Source organism: Pan troglodytes, chromosome 4, assembly GCF_028858775.2.
Source record: "Pan troglodytes isolate AG18354 chromosome 4, NHGRI_mPanTro3-v2.0_pri, whole genome shotgun sequence".
NCBI classification, from domain to species: domain Eukaryota; kingdom Metazoa; phylum Chordata; class Mammalia; order Primates; family Hominidae; genus Pan; species Pan troglodytes.
In genome coordinates, this window is record NC_072402.2 from 36,720,290 (window position 1) to 36,742,203 (window position 21,914).

The window sequence follows — 21,914 nt, forward strand, 5'->3', positions numbered from 1 at the left end:
TTTGATCTATTTGATCTGAGTGTGTAACTTTATAAATATTTTTCTGCCTCTCCCCACCCCCATTTAAAAATTTTCCAATTTGGAAGTCAGCACTTCCAAACTTTGTGAATATTTATAAACAATGAGAAAGTTCATTAATAGCACAAAGAAAGTTGCCATCAAAATATGTCACAACAAACAGCGCTCAGGAAGAGGCAGAAATACAGGCATGGATGGTCTCTGGATCCTGTTCTCCATGTTATAACTTGTCATAACAGATATACAACTTGCTGTGGTCCTCCTATTTGAAATGAAGTGAAAATATGTACCACTGATATTTTAAACAAACAAAATCAGGTTAATTCAAATAAATATCCTTTATTAAAGAAAAAGAGGAATATTGTTAAAAGCACCAAAACTGTAGGTTGTTACATTGCATGTACAACAAGAGAAAGGTGATTGCAATACTTGGTGTACAAGTACTTAACTCTGAAGTCATGAGTGTAAAAAACATGAAATACAAAGCAATACAATTACAATGCAGAAAAGCTGCACTAAAGAGCAAAAGGCAACAGTCAAAACGATTACTGGAGATTTCATGGTATTGCTATAAATGCTTGCTTAGTTTTTCCTCTGTACTTTTAATACTTTAGAATGTTAATTGAACATATTTAAGTATTGTAAATTTGCAAGAGTTGGCATTTACAATACACTGTGCACACTGTCCATTTAATGTAATGGTACTAAAGCCATCCTTACAAGCCAAGCAAAGCACAATGTGCTAGTGTTTTGCTTCTACCTTTTATAATATTGCACAAAGCTAGTAAATGGTGAATGAGTTTTCCATTAAAATTTTCATTTACCCAGAACCAATAAAAATCATGTCAGTCTCCTTAGCCCTAATGGGCAATTAATTATTCATGCAAAATAATCTGCAGCCTTCCATTTTTCATTAACTACATATTATAGTTTGCACACTTGGAAAGACATATAATACAATGAGAAATTCAATGAAACAATGGAGATTCTGTCAAAGTTAAAGAACTCAGAAGTCACTGTACGGGTAGCATCATTTACCCCTCTTGGTTCACAAATGAAGGGAAAATGCCACCTAGTGATTATGCAGACTTCTTAAAACCAATATAATTAGTATGGGGAAAAGCTGGAATAATTTGTTACACCCTTTGATAGCTACCCATAGAACATGCAAGTAAAAAAAAAAAAAAATCCCCAAATTTCCCTTGTTAAAACTGAACTCTGTAACCAACATCCATACCTTGTGTTTTCATCTACACATCACTTTTCAAGGTCTTTCCTATCCACCAACTCCCCCAAATTTAGCCACTCTTAGTGTGCCTAATTAAAAACAACAAAAAACACCCGCAAAAAACAAAACTTTCCCCTAACCCGCAAAACAAATGACTGCTTTGAGATTCAGTGTGAAATAACATTCATCAGTTATTTAACAAGTCAACCTAAGAGGTATTTTCTGTACATGCACCTTACAGTGGCATAATGTCTCTGCAGAAGGGAAGAGACAGTATAAATTTGGAATTCAATCAATTAAATCCTACAATTGTGAAGTTGTACATTTACTGTGGGCAAAACATAGAAAACTTTACAATAAACACATCTTGAGAATAACCCAATGGGGAAACTTTTCATACATTCACACACACAAACGCACACTCTCGCCGAATCTAGACTCCCTCCCGCCTTTCCAAACCCTTTGCTTACATAACATAGTTTAGGCAACAATATAAACTCACTTTGTAGGAAAACTTTTAAATTACACTATATCGGATAAAAAATACCATTGCTTCATTTTAGAAAGCAATTAAGCAGTGACCCTTCTTAATGTGCTTTAACTAAAGAGCACTTTGCAGCAAAGTTCAGAAATAACTACTGAATTGTTCAGTAGCACTAAATAGATGCAACATGCTCTAACAGTAAGGTGCTTCCACTTTCTCACCCCTTTTCCATCTGAAATAAATCTTGCTGGTCACTCCTCTAACCATAGCTCTTTTTCTATGCTAAGCAGTAAGTGGGAAATAGAATCTGTTTAAAATGCACACTTAATTTTATGTTATCATTTACATTTAGTGCAATAATTAGGTAAAACTTAAGGTTTCTGCTTTCATTATCAAATGGCTGCATTTTAACAGTGTGTCTGCAATGGTTTTGAAATGTCTTACAGCTGTTCATTTTTTACAAGTAACCTGGTAAAGCGTATGAAATTTCAACTCCCTGATAGAGCCCTTAAGGACCCAATAGTACTTTTTACACATTGGTATCTGATGTTAAGTTTGTAATACTTCAATAATAAAGCTGAAAAAAGAAAACCCAAAAAACCTTGTATTTAGCTTTGCCTAGGCTAAAAGCATTGACTTAAATTTATACAAACACTCATGTGACTGTAACTTAAAAATGGTGTCTTAGGGAATGTGTAAAATTAAATTGTATTAATTGTATACTGATCCCATTCCAAACAGAGAGAATGCTGCCCATTAGTTTTTGTTTCACTGATTTAAGAGTTTTAATTCTTAGTGTCTACTATGGTCCAAGTATGCTTTGCAACTTGACACACATTCTGTGATATAAAGTGGCCATGCCATATGTTACCAAATATTACTACATAGTTCAACTTTGTGGAAACAATTTTTTTCCTTATTACATAGAGTAAGTCAAAGTGCTGAAAATTATTTTCTGGTTTTGTGTTATGAGAAAAGCTCTACATTTCTATTCCCACTATTACAGCTGTGTCTAGGAGTCTCCTTTTAAAAAATGCATTACAGAAATATTTCAGTTCCACAATGAAAAATTAAGGAATGATTGTTTTTATGCTGCTCACAAACTCAGTAAGCCTATATAATACAAGCAAAACCATTCTTCATCTTTTAAAAAATCCTCTTTAGCCAGGCATTCCTCATACTGCTGTAATATACACAATGATTTTAAATAATTAAAAATACCTTTCCTACACATGCTACATTGGTTATAATTTTGGTTGCATTAGGAGCCATTTGAAATTGACAGTCAAGTGGGCAGTAACATTAATCTCAAAATGTCCCAAACTCATTTACTTGTTTTACCTATTTTAAATGCATTGCAGTTGAGACTAGATTGGAAATTAACTTCTAAATTGACTCAGCATAAGCAAACAGCTGTTTGTGGATACAGAAATCATATATTAACAGAAATGTGTCCAATATTTTGAAGCACATAAAAAGTACGGGCGAGTTTGGAACTGGAAATGTGAGCATCTACAAGTACCATCATAACTAAATATACACATATTTAGTATCAAGGCCGAAGATCCTGATTTTATTAGAGGCAAGAAGAAAAAAGGACATTTAACCAGGCTTACATAATTTTTGTTGGGTTCTGAAGCTACTTTAAAATTAACAGGTGGGTTCCACTGGTAATGTCATCTTGATGGACAAGTAGACCCTAGTTATTTGAAATTTTATTATTATTTGTGAGTAACTCCAAAGGTTTTTGACCTGCAATCATTTGAAATTTTGTAGAAGTAGGAACCTGCACCTTAAGGCAAGGAAATGGGTGGTTTGGAAAGTTATTTACAAGAGGATGGGCATAGCTGGCTGCCAACAATACTCTGCTTTAACCTCCTTCTTTTCCAAGTGTGAGGTGACTCTCATGGAGAACTGTAACAGGATGGGTTGAGAGAGTTGTAGATGTATCCATGAGGCTGAGTGGAGTTCTACACACCCTCCACCCTCCACTCTTTGCTAGAGACTTATTATTACAGCACACTCTGGAAGACAGACCACAGGACATATGTATAAAATGAGCCTATTTTATAATGAAATCCCAAAAGTAAAAGGGTAGCAAATTCCCTCTCAAGATATGAATGTTCGAGGGTTTCTGGTTAATTTAACATTAGATCCGTCTGTATTTTTCTGAATTTGAATAAATGAAAAAAAGTGAACCAGCACCCAAAGAACTGGATATATGAAATGTTGACACATGGGTACGTAAAAACTGGATAGCATAAAATTGATACATGATTTTGTAAAGGTTTGCAAATTTGCTTTAACTTTTTCAAATATATTCATATAACCAATCACTCTTTGGGTTAAGAAATATGCTTTAATATTTTACCAAGGGCAAATAGGACACTATCACCACCCCCATGCTGTTGAAGCTTCCATATTACATCTGTATTTCTAATCTTCCCAGATAAGATGTGGGAATAGTGTGGGAACTAAAACCCATGTATTATGAAGATGCTGCAGAGAAGCTCCTAGTATCATCAATAAATGTATTACTAACAATTAAATAAAAGATTTTGTCAGGCTGGGCACAGAGGCTCACGCCTGTAATCCTAGCACTTTAGTAGGCCGAGGCTGGCAGATTGCTTGAGTCCAGGAGTTCAAGACCAGCGTGGGCAGCATGGCAAAACCCTGTCTCTATAAAAAATATAAAAATTAGCTGGGGCATGGTGGCATGTGCCTGTTTTGTTTTGAAATAATAAAAAAATGTTCTTACATAACCTGTTGCCAGAAAATTTTCTCCCTATTTTCAAGAAAACACTTTAAAATAACAAAGGTGTGAGCATTTCTTTTTTTCTCTAGGAATACCAATTCATATACACTGGGCTTTTGCTCCAGTACTGCTTTCTGGGTTTAGGCCAGATAATTGTCTTAAAAGAAATAAAGTTATTTTTGGTATTTTAGTTCTTAACTCCCTCCACAGAAAGGCCAAGATCTGTCTTATGCAGAATTATATGTACAGGGTACTGCACACTGAGTCCAATGATCTGCATGTATTCAAGCCCACAACAATCCTGCTGAAAATCTGGAACATATAAATGTGTCCTTCAGGACTCCATCACAGCCAAAATCAGCACCTAAAGCTGTGTATAAGTTTAAAATTTTAGTGACTATAACAAAGGCATTCTCCCAAAATTCCATTCAGTGCATGTGAAGATGGTGAAATGCCAGCCACGGAGACTTGTCTCTACTTTCTATCTTTGTAGAGCACATGCTTTTCACTGTGGAGCATAAAAATAAAAACTTAAAATGGTAATTTGTGAAAAGAGTTAAGATCTGCATCCCTATGATTGAATCTTGATTTTTGATTCTCAATAGGAAAGTCATGTCAGTCATAGCAATCAAGCAATAATTCAAACAAAATAAAAATAATTTGAAATATTATCAAAGTATTGCCTTCCATAAACAAGGATGCACATAAAATTCAAACTATTATAAATTCAAGAAATATGAAGAGTGATTTAAAAGCACGGAAACTTCAAAACCTTACAAAGTATAAGACTCCTAAAAATATGCCATGTTAAATGTATCATGTTGTGAACATATTAATAGATGTATCTCCATAAATGCAGCTTTTCAGATGTTGCTGAACATCTTTATGAAAAATCCTTTGGAAATGAGTAATGTGGACATTTTAGGTGTATTTCCATTTGATTTTAATGCCTGACTTACAGCTATCATGATGATAAACTTTCTCAGAGTATCACAGTATTTAATGTAAGCTGATATGGAAGAAGCTATTTTTTCAGATGACTTTTCAGTGCACTGAAAGATGGTTCTCAAAGCAGTCCCAATACAGCTCACAGTAGATCTCTGTCAACCCAGTGTTCTTCCAACTTATAGCAAGCCCTAGCTTAACTGGCCATTACAAGGATGTAAATATGTGGATGGAAGGAGAATGTGCTTAAAAAACAGAAATCTCCAGAAGGCCTTTTCTTCATTGCAGTCAGGAACATTGCACATGTAAAATTCATGTTAACCATCATCTATTGGAACGACTGGAAAGTGATAACCTGCCAATTGTGCTTCCTTTCTTCACACCACTGAACCAATGCACTTTGGATCTAATGTTATCCAACTGAGGAACCAAGTGCTTAAACTGTCATTTTCCAAAAGAATCAGAACCAATCTTGAATGATATTTTTCTTCTGTTATGTCACCTGTTTACAAACAAAATAATACAGACCATTAAAAAAAAGACCCTTTAAAGATACAGTGTATTTACGTTCCCTCAAAAAGTGTAAAAAAGACATTTTTTACAAAAGGCCATGACTGTATTCTTAAAGCAGTAAAAATGAAAACAAAATAATCTAAATACAGATTTTGATCACTTTTAAAAGACTATTAGATTTTCATTTTTATTATTTTTACTCTAACACTGTATGAAAACTATATACTAAAAAGGTAAATTCAGTCTAAACTATTTGCCCCATAAACTGCTACTAGAGTAAGAACAACTAAATGGTGTCTTCAAAATGCAGTAGAAACTGTTTTTGTTAGACTAACATTTAGAGGACAGGATTAATACCAGTCTTTAAATGGATACTTCACCCGGGCATTTTATTGAAAAGTGTTGTGCTTAAGATCTATGGGGCTTACCCAAAGCACAGGAGCATTTATATAAAAGACATACTCTTCAGATAAAAGCTGACAGGAACACGAATAAAGTACCAACTTAATACAGTTCTGCATTTTCTAATACTGTAGCTACATGTGGCTAATGAGCACTTGATATGTGTCTAGTGTGACTGATTTAGTTTGATTTAAATCCAGTTTGATTTAAAAATCTAAAACAGTAAGTAGTATTTTTCCATTAAATACAATTTTGCTGTTTTGGTAGGACATTTCTCATTATCAGATCCTTAGCATTCAAACTGAGATGTGCTACTAGTATATATAAAACATACACTGAATTTTGAAGACTTAGTGTGAAAAAAAGAAACAGAAAGCAATGTCCTTAGTTTTTAATGTTGATTATGTGTTGAAGGATACTACTTTGGCTACATTGTGTCAAATAAAATATTACAAACATCAGTTTCACATGTTCCTTTTCATTTTTGATGTGACTATTGGACATTTTAAAATTACAGGTCTCAAACTATATTTCCTTTGAACTGCATTGCTATAGTTACTTTAGAAGACTCCTACAGGGGCCTAGCACAGTGGCTCACGCCTGTAATCCCAGCACTTTGGGAGGCTGAGGAGGGTGGATCAGTTGAGGTCAGGAGTTCGAGACCGGTCTGGCCAACATGGTGAAACCCCTCTCTACTAAAACTTCAAAAAAATTAGCTGGGCATGGTGGTGCACCTGTAATCCCAGATTGAACCCGGGAGATGGAGATTGCAGCGAGCCAATACGGCGCCACTGCACTCCAGCCTGGCTGACACAGTGAGACTCCATCTCAAAAAAAAAAAAAAAAAAAAGACTCTCACAGGAAACAAACTAGAAGCTTATTTATTTATTGAGACAGATTTCCTCCTGCCTCAGCCTCCCAAGTAGCTGGGACTACAGGTGTGAGCCACCACACCCAGCTACTTTTTGTATTTTTAGTGGAGATGTGTTTTGTCATGTTGCCCAGGCTAGTCTTGAATTCCTGGGCTCAAGTGATCCACCCACCCCCAGCCTCCTAAAGTACTGCAGAATTACAGGCCTGAAACTTAAAGTTCACACTCAGCCTGAAACTTATTTTAAACCTCTATGTAATTACATACATTTTAAGAAATTTCCTTGAGCATGACTATGGCTATCTCTGGAAAGAGAAGAGTTTCAGAGGGGAACGAACAAGGCAGAACAAGGGACCTTCATTACCTACTTTATGAATATTCAAGAAATTAGCTCTCAAAAGTATGTAAGTACATTAATGACAAAATCTATAATCAAGAAATCTGGCCAGGCACAGTGGCTCACACCTGTAATCCCAGCACTTAGGGAGGCAGAAGCAGGTGGATCACCTGAGATCAGGAGTTTGAGACCAGCCTGGCCAACATGGTGAAACCCCATCTCTACAAAAATACAAAAATTAGCTGGGAGTGGTAACACACGCCTATAATCCCAGCTACTCGGGAGGCTGAGGCAGGAGAATCGCTTGAATCACGAGGCACAGGTTGCAGTGAGTCAAGATCACACCACTGCACTCCAGCTTGGGCAACAAGAGTGAAACTCAGTCTCGAAGAAAAGAAAAAAAGAGAGAGAGAGAAAAAAGGAATCTAATAAATTAATGGGAAATACAAATTGCAGTAAAGCCTTCTTAGCCATTTGTAGATAAAAAGTTCACAGCCTTTTAGTCTCCATGATCACAAAGTAGTGATACACAGCTACTTCATCACTGCCTAATCAGTCCATACTAGTCTATGGTTTGCTTCTGGGTTAGCACACATTTAGTAAAGGGAGACTGCAAACTTCCAAGCTCATATATTTTCTAAGTGTTTCACTGTTTCTCTCTCAACATTGTACCACATATTCCAGCCATCAACCGTCTCCCACACCCCCGAAAAAAGTTTTAAGCAATTTTCAAAGTGTATACACCATGCACCATGTTAACATCTGATACTAAGGCTAAATTAGTAGCCAGAAGCTATGAGTAACATCCCAGCCACTTGAGTATACAAAATGCTGATGCAATGTCTAGGGTTAGGCAGGATATGGTGGGATGGGAGGAGACAGACAAGGATAGGCTGACTTGAGCAGCTGCTGGTGTGCTGTGAATGGGCCACTGTGGACCATCTGTAATGAAAGAGCTAAACACACATTTATGTGAAGGTCCAGCTGTGGAATTAGTCAGTGCAAAGACGGTAGTTTTAGGCACAAGCTTAAGCAGCTTCCTGAGAAGCTACAGCAGAAGGAGACAACACATGGTAGCAAGAACTGTAAAGTGGGAGACAACCTACAAATATCCACTATGGAAAAGATTCCCAGTTAGACATACCTGAGAGTCTAGACATTCACAAACTGATATGCATCTCTCTCTCTCTCTCTCTCTCTCTCTCTCTCTCTCTCTATATATATATATATATATATATATATATTTTCCTTTACAAAGCATAGTGGACATATGTACAAGCAAAAATAACTCGAAGTTACTTTGGGATCCAAAAACATAAGTCATACAAAGTGACTGTTACATGTAACTGTATACATAATAGGAAAAAAAGCAGGATAATGCTACTACTGAATGTTGGCTGAATCATGGTGAATGTAATATTACCCTTTTTAAGTTATTGATTGATGCAGATGCTGATGGGGGGGTAGAGTGGAGAGGTACTACAGGAATATTTACCTAATGAACCCATACCCAAAGGAACAGGTGAAACTGCTTTCAGTAATATTTTACCTAATGTAACTAATAGAATCTTTCAATATGTAATCAGTTGTTTAAAAACTGACATACATTACATTTTTATATTATGTCTTCAAAATCTAGATGTGTACTTGCATATACATTAGATCTACTCAGAATTCTCTTTTTTGGGCCAGGCATGGTGGCTCACACCTGTAATCCCAGCACTTTGGGAGGCTGAGGTGGGTAGATCATTTGAGGTCAGGAGTTCGAGACCAGCCTGGCCAAGATGGTGAAACCCTATCTCTACTAAAAATACAAAAAAAAAAAAAAAAAAAAGAGCCGGGCATCATGGCAGTCGCCTGTAATCCCAGCTACTCAGGAGGCTGAGGCACGAGATTCACTTGAACCCAGGAGGTGGAGCTTGCAGCGAGCCGAGATCATGTCACTGCACTCCACCCTGGGTGAGAGAGTGAAACCCTGTCAAAAAAAGATTTTTTTTCTTTGTTGTTCTACTCAGAATTCTTAAGTCAAGGACAGAATGTCCATTTTTAATAAGCTCCCCAAGTTAATTCTTATGATCAAACATGTTTTAAGAATTATTATGCTAATCGGGGCAACCATAAGGAGACCCTGTCTCTACAAAGAAATTAAAAAATTAGCCCGGCATGGTGGCATGTGTCTGGAGTCCCAGCTATTTGGGATGATCCCAGAAGGTTGAGGCTGCAGTGAGCCATGAACGTGCCACTGCACTCCAGCCTGAGCAACAGAGGGAGACTCTGTCTCTAAAATAAAAAAAGAAATTCAACAAAAATAATTCACAGGGCTAACACATGAATTAATTATTCCTTTACTTATTCCCTTCTAGGACTCAAGTCTTCCCTACTTTGGTGAATGTCTGAAGCCTAGAGAAACATATTCCATCAAGAAAGAATAATAATTAATAGAACATGTTTGTATACTCTATAAATTTTATACAAATTACAACATTTCAGTTACCATCATTATAAATTTGATACACTGTTTAATTTATACCATGTTATCTTTAATGTTTCTATATATTTGGTGTAATCTGTGCCATATTACTCTATAATTAGTATATTAAAATGTAGTAGACTATAGCTCTCTATTATATTAGGAGAATGCTACATGTGTAACCAAAGAGAATCTTAATATGTATAGGAGTATTCATTAGATATGTAGATAATTTTTATATATTAATGATACCTGCAAATTTGTCTAGATAATACAGTAACTGTGACAATAAGTAGTTTTTTTTAAGGGTTTAGAAAGTTAAATAATCAGACAATGCAACAATTTTTCCAGAATGATCTTAGAAAACTCCTTTGAGGTCAGCTAACATGACATCAAAATTCAGTGTGCATAACAGTTTGTTACTGAAATACTTTGTCAGAAAAGGCTTTTCATTAAAAAAAAAAAATTGACGTATTGATTTCTTTTTACAGACGGGGTATCGCTATATTGCCCAGGCCGGATTTGAACGCCTGGGCTCAAGAGATCCTCATGCCTCAACCTCTGAGTAACTGGGACTACAGAAGCGAACCACTGAACCTGGAAAGCCTATTTTTTTTTTTTTTTTTTTAAGACTGAGTCTCACTCTGTTGCCCAGGGCAGTGGCACGATCTCAGCTCACTGCAACCTCCGCCTCCTGGGTTCAAGTGATTCTCTTGCCTCAGCCTCTCGAGTAGCTGGGATTACAGATGCCCGCCACCACGCCCGGCTAATTTTTATATTTTTAGTAGAGAAGAGGTTTCACCATGTTGGCCAGGCTAGTCTTGAACTCCTGACCTCAAGTGATCTGCCTGCTTCAGCCTCCCAAAGTGCTAGAACTACAGGTGTGAGCCACCGTGCCAGGCCCTTTTCTGTTTTTTTAGGGCAAGAATGAGACGGTCACTTTACTTGCAATTACAGCTGTATAGCAGAAATTTTTAATGAGGAGGACATTTTTAAAAATAGTATTTACATAGCAATAATCATTAAAAAGTTATCTTAAGTTTCTAGAAACTACAGAATTAAGTAAAACCTGAAGTTCATAAATTTGTGATCCATGCTAAAATTGGGTTATAAAACAAATGATATGCCTCAGGCTCAATAAAAAATACCCCAAACCTCATCATCCGATATAAAACCTGTATTACTGAATGCTACTAAAGACAATAAGGCCGTTTACTTGTTAGTTCTCCCAGTCTGTGCAAGGTAAAGCCTCCTCTTCGTCCTCTGACTCTGGGGATGCTTCTTTAATTCTTCTAAGAGCTTCATGGATGCTCCGTGTTAGAGGGTCTGTATCGGGTAGAAGTGTGAAGGATTCTCTCAAAACATCCTTCTGTACCTTCTTCAATTTTACCCCTTTCCTTATTTGTGCCAAGATATTATTACTATCATCTTCATCAGGAAAAGGAGGCAGAGTTCGCTGTTCAACCTTTTTCAGATGAAAACTACCACGCTTCAAGGAGGCTAGCACCTCATCCATGGGTGAGCTCACTTTGGAAAATGAAACAGAACAGTATTACAGTTAGGACTGCACTTAATTAGAATGAAACTGTATAACCTCTACTGTTCGCAACTGTGAAAGCACAGGACGCTGAAACACCATCTTCAAAATGGATCATGAAATGTGTGCAGAAGGTGATCAGAACACAAGGGATCCTAATTATCCTTCTTTTTAGAAAATCCCAAGACCCAATCCATGGTGGGTACTATTGGTATTCCTATCATTTCCTACATGAGAGAAGTGACCAGATTGGGAACTGGGAGGTGGTCTTAGTAGTATTATGGGTGTGATTCCCAAAGGATTTCCATATTGCAGTTGCTCCACCCAAATTCAGTGATTGGGTTACACATTTTATTTTTAAAAATTAATTTTTGTTTATTATGGAGACTGTGCTTTTTTCATTTAGTTGTTTTATATGTGAAATCCTACTCAGATTACATCAAGAAATGTTTTATAGAATGGTCCTTCAGGTTAAAATGTAATATACAAGTAATATGTAACATTTATATAATGTTCTCCCCATGCAAAATGCAAATTCCTTAAAGGCAAAAGGCAAGGGTTATTCTCTGCTCTTTTTAGAAATAATTTTATTTGTGCTTGAATCTCTCTTAACAAAAAAAATTAGAAAAAAAAAATAGTAACCTTATTGAGGCACATCTGTCACATTGTAAGTTGAACAGATTACTCCCTGTTCTTCTTTGCTTCTTTATACAAATACACAAAAGTCCTCAACAAATGTATGAACAAATGTTACATGATCCTGCCAATGTCTTCCCTGTGGTGACAGTCCTTACCAGATATCTTACCCTTTCTGATATGAGTATTTTTTTAAAAATCTCAGGTTTGAAATCAAAACTTTTTCCCTAACACAAAAGGAGCCACCCATTATACATTACCAAACATGAATGTATCACTTTAGAAGATCTGTTTTTAAAACATGCCTAACAGCCCAAGAAGGCATACATTTCTGTGTACTTTATGCATTTGTGGATGTGGTTTACTAGGAATTCTCCTCTAGTGTGACTTTGAAAACCTGTTTACTATCAAATAATGTCAAAAATAAAGTGTTTTAAGCTTTGCAACGTCAAAAAATATAGTTTTTTACTATGCCTGATGTCATACAACAGATGGACCATGAAAATACGTTGACGTACCTCTCCTCCTCTGCAAACCTTCAGCAGTCTTTCTGAGCTTCTTCCGTGCACTGACCAGCTGGCTGCTGTCAAAGAGGTGTGCTGAGGGGGCACTGGCTGACTTTGGGATCCTCTTCTCATTCCCCTCCTTTCTAGGCAGATCTTTCTCCAGTGTCTCTGGGCCACTGTCCTTAGCAACAGGCAGAGGTGGTGGTGGTGGGGGAGGGGGAGGAGGTGGGGGAGGTGGTGGTGTTGGAGGAAGAGGGGATGGGAGTGGATTTATGGTAACAGAACATGGTTCGAGGTTGTTATTCAAAAGTGGAAGAGATATAGCGGGAGGCAGTTCAGAGGTAACACCACTGAGAGGTAATGAGGTGGCTTCAAGTTGTGTTAATGAAGTATCTTCAAGTTGCACAAGGCTCTGGGGTTCTGTTGTCTGTGACGGCCCACGCTTGACTCTTCCTTCTCCCACCTCTTCAGTTTTCTCTTCTACCTGTAACACACTTGGTAAAGTGTCACAATGATCCTCTTGGAGAACAGGACTTGCTGCACCTTTTCTTCTTGCATGAGCTAGTCGTAATCTGGTTGATTTAAGTATGACTTGCCCAGGATACCTCTAAAATATCAGAAGTTATTGGAACTGGTTAAATGTTATTGAAACAATTTATGAGCACATGCCTATTTATTTTCTCCTTCAAATAAAAGATGTTATGTGGCCGGGTGTGGTGGCTCACGCCTGTAATCCCAGCACTTTGGGAGGCCGAGGCGGGTGGATCACCTGAGATCAGGAGTTTCAGACCAGCCTGGCCGACATGGTGAAACCCCGTCACTACTAAAAATACAAAAATTAGCTGGGTGTGGTGGCAGGCACCTGTAGTCCCAGCTACTCAGGAGGCTGAGGCAGGAGAATTGCTTGAACCCGGGAGGCGGAAGTTGCAGTGAGCCGAGATTGTGCCACCGCACTCCAGTCTGAGTGACAGAGCGAGATTCCATCTCAAAAATGTTATGTTGGCTTATTGGTTATTTCACCCTTAAAGTGATACAGAAAACCCGAAAGTACCTAATAATAGCTTACAAACAATTATGAATTTATTATTTGCCTATCAAATCCACGATTGATAATTCAAATATTCAAAATTATGATTAAAAAAAGATTTTTAGTGAATAAAACTACTAAATGTATAAAACAAATAGCATGTAAAATGCAAAACATAAGTGATGTCAAATGTATAAATGCTACTGGTATGCAAAAAGTTTCCTATGTTTTCAAATGCACACACGAGAAAATTAAAATATTCTTTAACAGGTTACTTGGCATTTTTAAAAAGCTCCATCAACTATATATCCATTTTATGACAGAATGAAGAGAGAAATACATTTTTTTCAGTACTTACTGGTAGAACTCTTATATATATTTTACCATGGTAAGACCTTTTTTTTGTTTGTTTGTTTTTGAGACAGGGTCTCACTCTGTTGCCCAGACTGGAGTGCAGTGGTATGATCACAGCTCACTGCAGCCATGACCTCCCTGGCTCAGGTAATCCTCCCACTTCAGCCACCCAAATGGCCGGAACCACAGGCATGTTCCACCATGCCAGGCTAATTTGTATAGAGACAGGGTTTCGCCATGTTACCCAGGCTGGTCTTGAACTCCCCGGCTCAAGCAATCCACCTGCCTCAGCCTCATAAAGTGCTGGGATTACAGGCGTGAGCCACATTTACTTAATAACAAGGCTTTTCCCCTGCCTCACCTCCTTTTTTTCCACTGTAACACTTGTTCAAAAGCCTACTTCACCTACAAAGTGATCCTTCAGCATGCATAACTGAAGTAAGGCTCCAGAGTACTTTAAAAATGAGAACTGTGAGGCTTCAGCACAGTTCTGAGGAGATGTGTGGATACTGTGGTATCAGTGTGTGGTCATGGCTTACCCTGGCAAGAGAACTGCTGAAGCATTTCTCAAATATGCTGCTCCCCTCCACCTCTAATTCTGCCAATGGTCATTTGATGTATTACCACCACAGGTTGATGTATGTGGAATAAATAACAAGTTGATGCTTGAGCTGGATAGTCAGTTGTGATTTAACTAATTTTTTAAACTCAAGAGGAATCTAGGTTTCCCAGAGGCCCTTATCATTCCTCTTATACTACTGAAGCTGTGGGTCAAAGGTCACAAGAATACTAAATTGGGAAAACCACCAGAGGAAATGAAGCCATGCCATTAAAACAATTTTAAAAAGGACTTCCATGGTTATACTAGTTTATAAATAAGGGAAAACCAAGTTTTTCCCACAAAGAAATCCTACAGGTGTATATGTAGCTCTGTTATAAAAAAAAAAAAAAAGAAAAACAATAAATGGACCATTACTTTTAATACCTGTTTAAATGTTCGAAGTCTATCCAGTGTTCTCTGTCTCTCTTGGCTAACCCAGGCACTTTTTCTTTCTTCTTCATCATGTAATTTTTCTCTCTTCTGGTAAAAAATTAATAATAATTCCATTATGCTGTGTCCCAATTTTTATCATTAATAGGAAAAAAGATGAGAAGTTATCCTAATGTGGGCCAAAGGGGATGATTCATTGAACAAAATTTTTTTTTGTTCATGAAACATGAAATATTTTTAATATTTCATGAAACATGAAATATGAAAGCATGAGACATGAAATATTTTTAATACACAGTTTTAGTGTAAAATAATTCTAGCTGCTATATTATGCTAACTTAAATGTAGATGACTTTAAAAAATAAAATCAGCAACCAGCCAGACACGGTGGCTCACACCTATAATCCTAGCACTTTGGGAGGCTGAGGCGGGTGGATCACCTCAGGTCAGGGGTTCGAGACCAGCCAGGCCAACATGGTGAAACCCTATCTCTACCCAAAATACAAAAATTAGCCGGTCGTGGTGATGCATGCCTGTAATCCCAGCTACTTGGGAGGCTGAGGCAGGAGAATCGCTTGAACCTGGGAGGCAGAGGTTGCAGTTAGCCGAGATAGTGCCACTGTACTCCAGCCTGGGCAACAGAGTGGGACTCTGTCTCAAAAAAACAAATGAACAAAAGCAATCAAATCAACAACCAATATAACCAGCAGTTAGAAAAATATTTTTCAAGCATTATCCATGAATCATCTGGTTTAGTATCACAGCTTATTTTTGGCAGTTATCTAAACAAACTTTTAATTTTCCCTATAGAGTTGAATCATCTAAAAGCTATATAATAAAATCTCATTTGGTAAAATTAATTTTAGTTAAATAAATGAAAAGGCTTTCTATATAGGTAAATGGGTTGTCTATTTTCTTGCTTTGTTTTAAAAAATTAGAGATATCTCCCAGAAGACCAGACCAGATAATTTCAAATGGAAATTAACTACCCTCTCTTCCATTGTTCTCCTGTCCTTTTCAGATCCAACCCCCCATTCTATTCTTCTATCATTTCTCTCCTCTTCCCCACCAGCTTTCCCTAAACAATATAATTTCTAATGAGAATTACTGTTGCATTTGCATTGGGTGATTGTATCATAAACTCTAAGAAGAAAGTATGAGCAGGGAGATAAGGGTGGCAGGGAGACAACAGGAAACTGGAAAATAAAGCCAAGTGTGGTGGCTCATGCCTATAATCCCTGCACTTTGGGAGGCTGAGGCAGGAGGATTGCTTGAGGCCAGGAGTTGAAGACCAGTCTGAGCAACACAGTGAGACCCTATCTCTACCAAAAAAAAAAAAAAAAAAGGTGTGGTAGGCTAATTTTCTGAATAAAATGCAATCTAGTAATATACTACTAATTTACACAAAAGGACACAAAGATACACCACACATGAACACAATTCAAAAGGGCTCTTAGAGCCTGAAATAAGTTAGCATGTGCCCAAGACAAGCATACGCCACCGCGCCCAGCTATTTTAAAAATTTTTTATAGAGACAGGGTCAGCCTGGTCTCGAACTCCTGGGCCCAAGTGATCCTCCTGCTTCAGCCTCCCAAAGGCTAGGATTACAGACAGGAGCCACCATGTATGTTTTCTTGAAGTGAAAGCCTGGAGTTTTGAGTGTACTTACAAAAAATAAGAGTTCATTCTTTAATGGGGAAAACAGAATTCTCTTATCCAATTTGAGCTAATAACAATTTAAAATAGTAGTATTAATAAGTAATCCTCATATTTTGTTTTAAAGAGTTTACTATCAAATATTAAAATAAACTTCCTTAGTCTTGCATATTTAATTCACAAGGATGTCCAGGGGAAACTGTTGCAATAATAAGGTTAACATCTAAGAATCTATATTTTAAACAATCCACCACATAAGAGGTTCTGACACTGGTGGTTTAAAACTAGCATTGAAAAACAATGATCTATTTTGATCTAAGCTAACTTTCATTATGCTTTATCTGTATGTGTTAAAGATGACTAGTTATTTAATGGATTCATTCTCTGACAATTATATATTCCAACCAAGGTATTAGGCAAAATTCTAAGGCAGATGACATTTATCTTTGGGATTCCCTTAAGAATCAATTTCTTGGCCAGGAGTGGTGGCTCACACCTGTAATCCCAGCACTTTGGGAAGGCGAGGCGGGCAGATAACTCAAGGGCAGCAGTTTGAGACCAGCCTGGCCAACATGGTGAAACCCCATCTACTAAAAATACAAAAATTAGCCAGGTGTGGTGGCATGTGCCTGTAATCCCAGCTACACGGGAGGCTGAGGCAGAAGAATGGCTCAAACCCAGGAGGTAGAGGTTGCAGTGAGCAGAGATGGCACCACTGCACTTCAGCCTGGGTAGAGTAAGACTCCATCTCAAAAAAAAAAAAAAAAAAAAAAGGAAAAGAAAGATAATCGATTTACTAATTTTTACTCCTGTTGCCCCCAAAAAATAGATCTGGGAAAAAGATCTGATACTCATTCATTCTAAAAAGTTAATTAGTTCTTCCCCTCCACCAAAATCTTATGTTTTATAAAAAGAAATATATTGGAAGTGTGGAACCTTCATAAGTAAACTGATAATGCAGGTACAAATGGTTATAGCAGGGAGCAACTTACCTCACTGTTATGCTGGTCCCCTGACTAATCTTATAAAGCAGTTTCTGACCCACAGAAACAGTAATGAAAAATAAAAGTACATTAATTAATCTATTTCTAGATTCTAGGAGAAAGGTAATCTTATAGTTTATGGGTAGTTTGGCTAATTTTATGTGGTTAAAATGAAGAGTAAGGGGCAGCATTAGCTAAGAATGTGCCTTAAGGAGTAATGGAGACAAATTTAAGCCCTTTGGCCTTTAGTATGATGCTAAAGACAGAAAATTTTAGAAATATCCAAATACAGAGATATGGTCATGTTGGCATTTCTGATATTTAAGTACAAATTACTGGTGTTAACTAATTTAAGACACATCTGAAAAGATGACTGTCAGGATAATATATATTGTGTGGGATGCAGCACAGCAATATGGGAGTAGGAGAAGGTTTCTAATGTAACTTTATATAAAGTGAACTAATATTCTCAGCAACCTAGGAATAGAGGGGGAACTTCCTAATATTCTTAGCAAACTAGGAATAGAGGGGGAACTTCCTCTACTTGATAAAGAACATCTATCCCAAAACCTACAGGTAACATCACACTTACTGGTGAGAAACTAGAGCTTTCTTGCTAAGATCAGGAACAAGACAAAGATGTCCCCCTTACCACTCCTTTCAACATTATACTGAAGTGCTAGCTAATGCAATAAGAAAGAGAAATAAAAGCTATACAGAAATAAAACTGTCTGAAGACAGATGTAGAAAATCTGAAAGAAAACTGACAAAAAAAAATCTAGATTATAGATTATAAGAAAAAGCTTAATTAACAAAAGTCAATTGTTTTGTAATACACCAGTAATGAACAATTGGAGTTTTCAATTAAAAACATAATACTATTTATATTACCACCTCCCTGACAAAGAAGAGGAAGAAAGACTTAGGTATCTTAGGTATAAATCTTACAAAAGGTGTACAAGATCTTTATGAGGAAAATTATAAAACTCTGATGAAAGAATCAAAGAATTTAATAGATGAAAAATATTCTTTGTTCATGGATAGGAATATTCAATGTTAAGATGTTAGGTGTAGGAGAAGGCGGTAGAGGCTAAAATAAAAATAATAATTAAAAAGCAAAAAAACTAAAAGAAGAAGTATTTTAAAATGAAAAAAACAAAAAAGATATTAGGTCATCCCTACTTGACTTATAAATTCAACACTGTCCCAATCAAAATCCCAGCAATTTTTTTGTGGCTACTGACAAGCTGATTCTAAAGCTTATATGGAGAGGCAAAAGACCTAGATGAACAAAACAAAATAGGACACCCAAAAATAGACTGAAGAGACAGAATCATCTGATCTTTGACAAAGGAACAAGACAATTCAATGGAGAAAGGACAGTCTTTTAAACAAATGGTGCTGGAACAACAGGAAGTCCACAAGCCTAAACTAGACACAAACCTTATACCCTTCACAAAAATTACCTCAAAATGGATCACAGACTTAAATATAAAACACAAAACTATAAAACTCCTAAAAGATAACATAGGAGCAAATCTAGCTGATTTGGGGACTGGCAATGACTTTTTAGATGCAACACCAAAGGAATGAACCATGATAGAAAGTGCTGGTAAATTGGACTTTGTTAAAACACTTCTGTTCTGCAACAGACACTGTCAAAAGAATGAGAAAACAAGCCACAGATCATGAGAAAATATTTGCAAAACAAAGGGACATATCTGATAAAGGAGTGTAAGCCAAAATATATGAAGAACTCCTAAAACTCAACAATAAGAAAATAAAAATCCAATTTAAAAAATGAGCAAAAAGGCTAGGCACGGTGGCTCATGCCTGTAATCCCAGCACATCTGGAGGCCAAGGAGGGCAGATCACTTGAGGTCAGGAGTTCAAGACCAGCCTGGCCAACATGGTGAAACCCCATCTCTACTAAAAACAAAAATTAGCTGGGCGTGGTGATGCATGTCTGTAGTCCCAGCTACTCAGGAGGCTGAGACAGGAGAATTGCTTGAACCCAGGAGATGGACGTTGCAGTGAGCCGAGATCGCGCCGCTGCACTCCAGCCTTGGTGACAGAATAAGACTCCAAAAAACAAAAGAGCAAAAGATCTGAACAGACACCTTACTAGAGATATAAAGAGGGGCAAGTAGGCATTTGGACAGATGCGCTCTTTCGCTCTCTGTATATGTATCTATTTATCTATATATCTGCATTAAAGATCTATATATCTGCATTAAAGATTTGCAAATTAAAACAGTAAAAGCCAGGCACAGGAGTCCATGCCTGTAGTCCCAGGAGGTTAAAGCAGGAGGACTGCTTGAGCCCAGGAGTTTGCGGCTAACCTGGGCAACCTATCAAGACTCCATCTCTTAAACACACACACGCACCCACACACACCAAAAGATATCACTATACACCTGTCAGAATGGCTAAAATTCAAAAACGTAACAACAGCAAAATGCTAGAGAGGATGTGGAAAAACCTGAACTCTCACTCATTGCTGGTGGGAGTTCAAAATGGAACAGCCACTATGGAAGACAGTTTTGCAGTTTCTCACAAAACTAAATACACTCTTACCATACTCTCCAGCATTCATGCTCCTTGTTATTTACCCAAATTGGCTGAAATTTATGTGCACAAAAAGCCCTCCATGGGTGTTTATAGCAGCTTTACTAATTGCTGCCAAAGCTTAGAAGCAACCAAGATGTCCTTCAATAGGCGCATGGATAAACAAACTGAGACATCCACACAATGGAACATTATTTGGTGTTAAAATGAGCTATCAAGCCATGAAGACATGGAGCAACCTTAAATGCACGTTACTACGTTAAAGAGGCCAACTGAATAGGTTACATACTGTATCATTCCAACTATACATTGGTAAAGGCAAAACTATGAAGACTATAAAAAGATCAGTGTTTGCTATGGGCTTGGGGAGAGAGAGGGATGAGTAGTGGAACAAAGGGATTTTTGGAGCAGTGAAATTATTCCATATGATACTATAATAGCAGATTCATGTCATTATACACTGTCAAAACCAACAGAACACAAAACACCAAGAAAGAACCCTAACATAAGCAACAGATTTTGGGGAATGGTGATGTTCAATGTTTCACTGATTTTAACAAATATTCCACTCTGGGGGATGTTGACAGTGGAAAGGCTATCAAGTGTGGGGACAGGAGTATAGGAGATGTTGACGGTAGGGGAGGCTACGTGTGCGGGTTGAGGGTATAGGAACTCTGTACTCTCCAATCAATTTTGCCTAAAAACTGCTCATTATATAAACTGAACTAATGTTAACATGCAGTTATAAGTTTTTTTATCATTCTCTACAGATTTTATCCACTCTAAAACATGCAAAAAATAAAGTTTTGTTCAAAATCTTCGAATCCAAACTTACTAGTTGTACTGTGTGATGGGTTCTATAGTCATCTTCAATCCGAGTGCGCTGTTGGATTTTTTCATTGTGTTTTGCAATACATATTTCCTGTAAATACATAAAATGTGTTTTAATACAAGTGAAACTTGAAAGACTCTGAACACCACACCAAGGTTAAATTTTGATCTTAATATATACCACCTACAGAACAAAGTATCACATTGACCATCTCTTGTTTCTTATTTGGACAACTGAAGCTGTAAAAGCCAAGTAATCAGGATCTTACAAAAAGACTCCTCTATTAAACTATTAACTTCTATAGACCTCCTGGTTTCACTTTTTTGAAGGAGGAGGGATGGGGCAAGGTGGACTGAAGGGGGTTGTCCTGAAAGGTCTCTTTCAGATCTGAAGTCTGCATCCAGAAGATTCCACATCTCATTATACTTTTTTCTGAGAGATGGGGGTCTCACTATGTTGCCCAGACTGGTCTTGAACTCCTGGCCTCAAGTAATCCCCCTGGCTCAGCCTCCTGAGTTACTGGGATTACAGGCATGAGTCATGGCACCTGGCTTCATTATGCTCTTTAAACATGTCTGGGCAAAAAAGAATATGAAAGTATTTACTTATATAAAATATGTATTGTTAAGCTCTCTCTGACAAGTTAAAGACCATGAATTTTTTGTCCAGACTGGCTTAAACAATATGGGATCTGAATCTTTTGGTCACAGACATAAGAGCTGCAAGAGACCTGGAAGACTAGAAAGTCAAAATTATCAAAATTATTTAGAAACTATGAAAAAAAAGCATATATTTTCCAAT

General features: G+C 37.2%; 1 protein-coding gene across 2 annotated transcripts in view; it reads right to left on the reverse strand.

Annotated features, from left to right (window-relative positions):
- Positions 1-337: 337 nt before the first annotated feature.
- Positions 338-21,914, reverse strand: part of JMY (junction mediating and regulatory protein, p53 cofactor) — a 94,413-nt gene continuing 72,836 nt past the window's right edge. Inside the window, exons 7-11 of one of the 2 annotated variants that reach the window (XM_517685.9) lie at positions 21,117-21,203; positions 15,069-15,164; positions 12,715-13,309; positions 11,240-11,550; positions 338-5,932 (exon numbers count right to left, since the gene is read on the reverse strand). In XM_517685.9, coding sequence (XP_517685.5) covers positions 11,243-11,550; positions 12,715-13,309; positions 15,069-15,164; positions 21,117-21,203 — 1,086 coding nt within the window. In that variant the 3' untranslated portion in view covers positions 338-5,932; positions 11,240-11,242. The remainder of the gene's footprint in view (positions 5,933-11,239; positions 11,551-12,714; positions 13,310-15,068; positions 15,165-21,116; positions 21,204-21,914) is intronic. The other variant, XM_063811136.1, reaches the window with a different exon arrangement.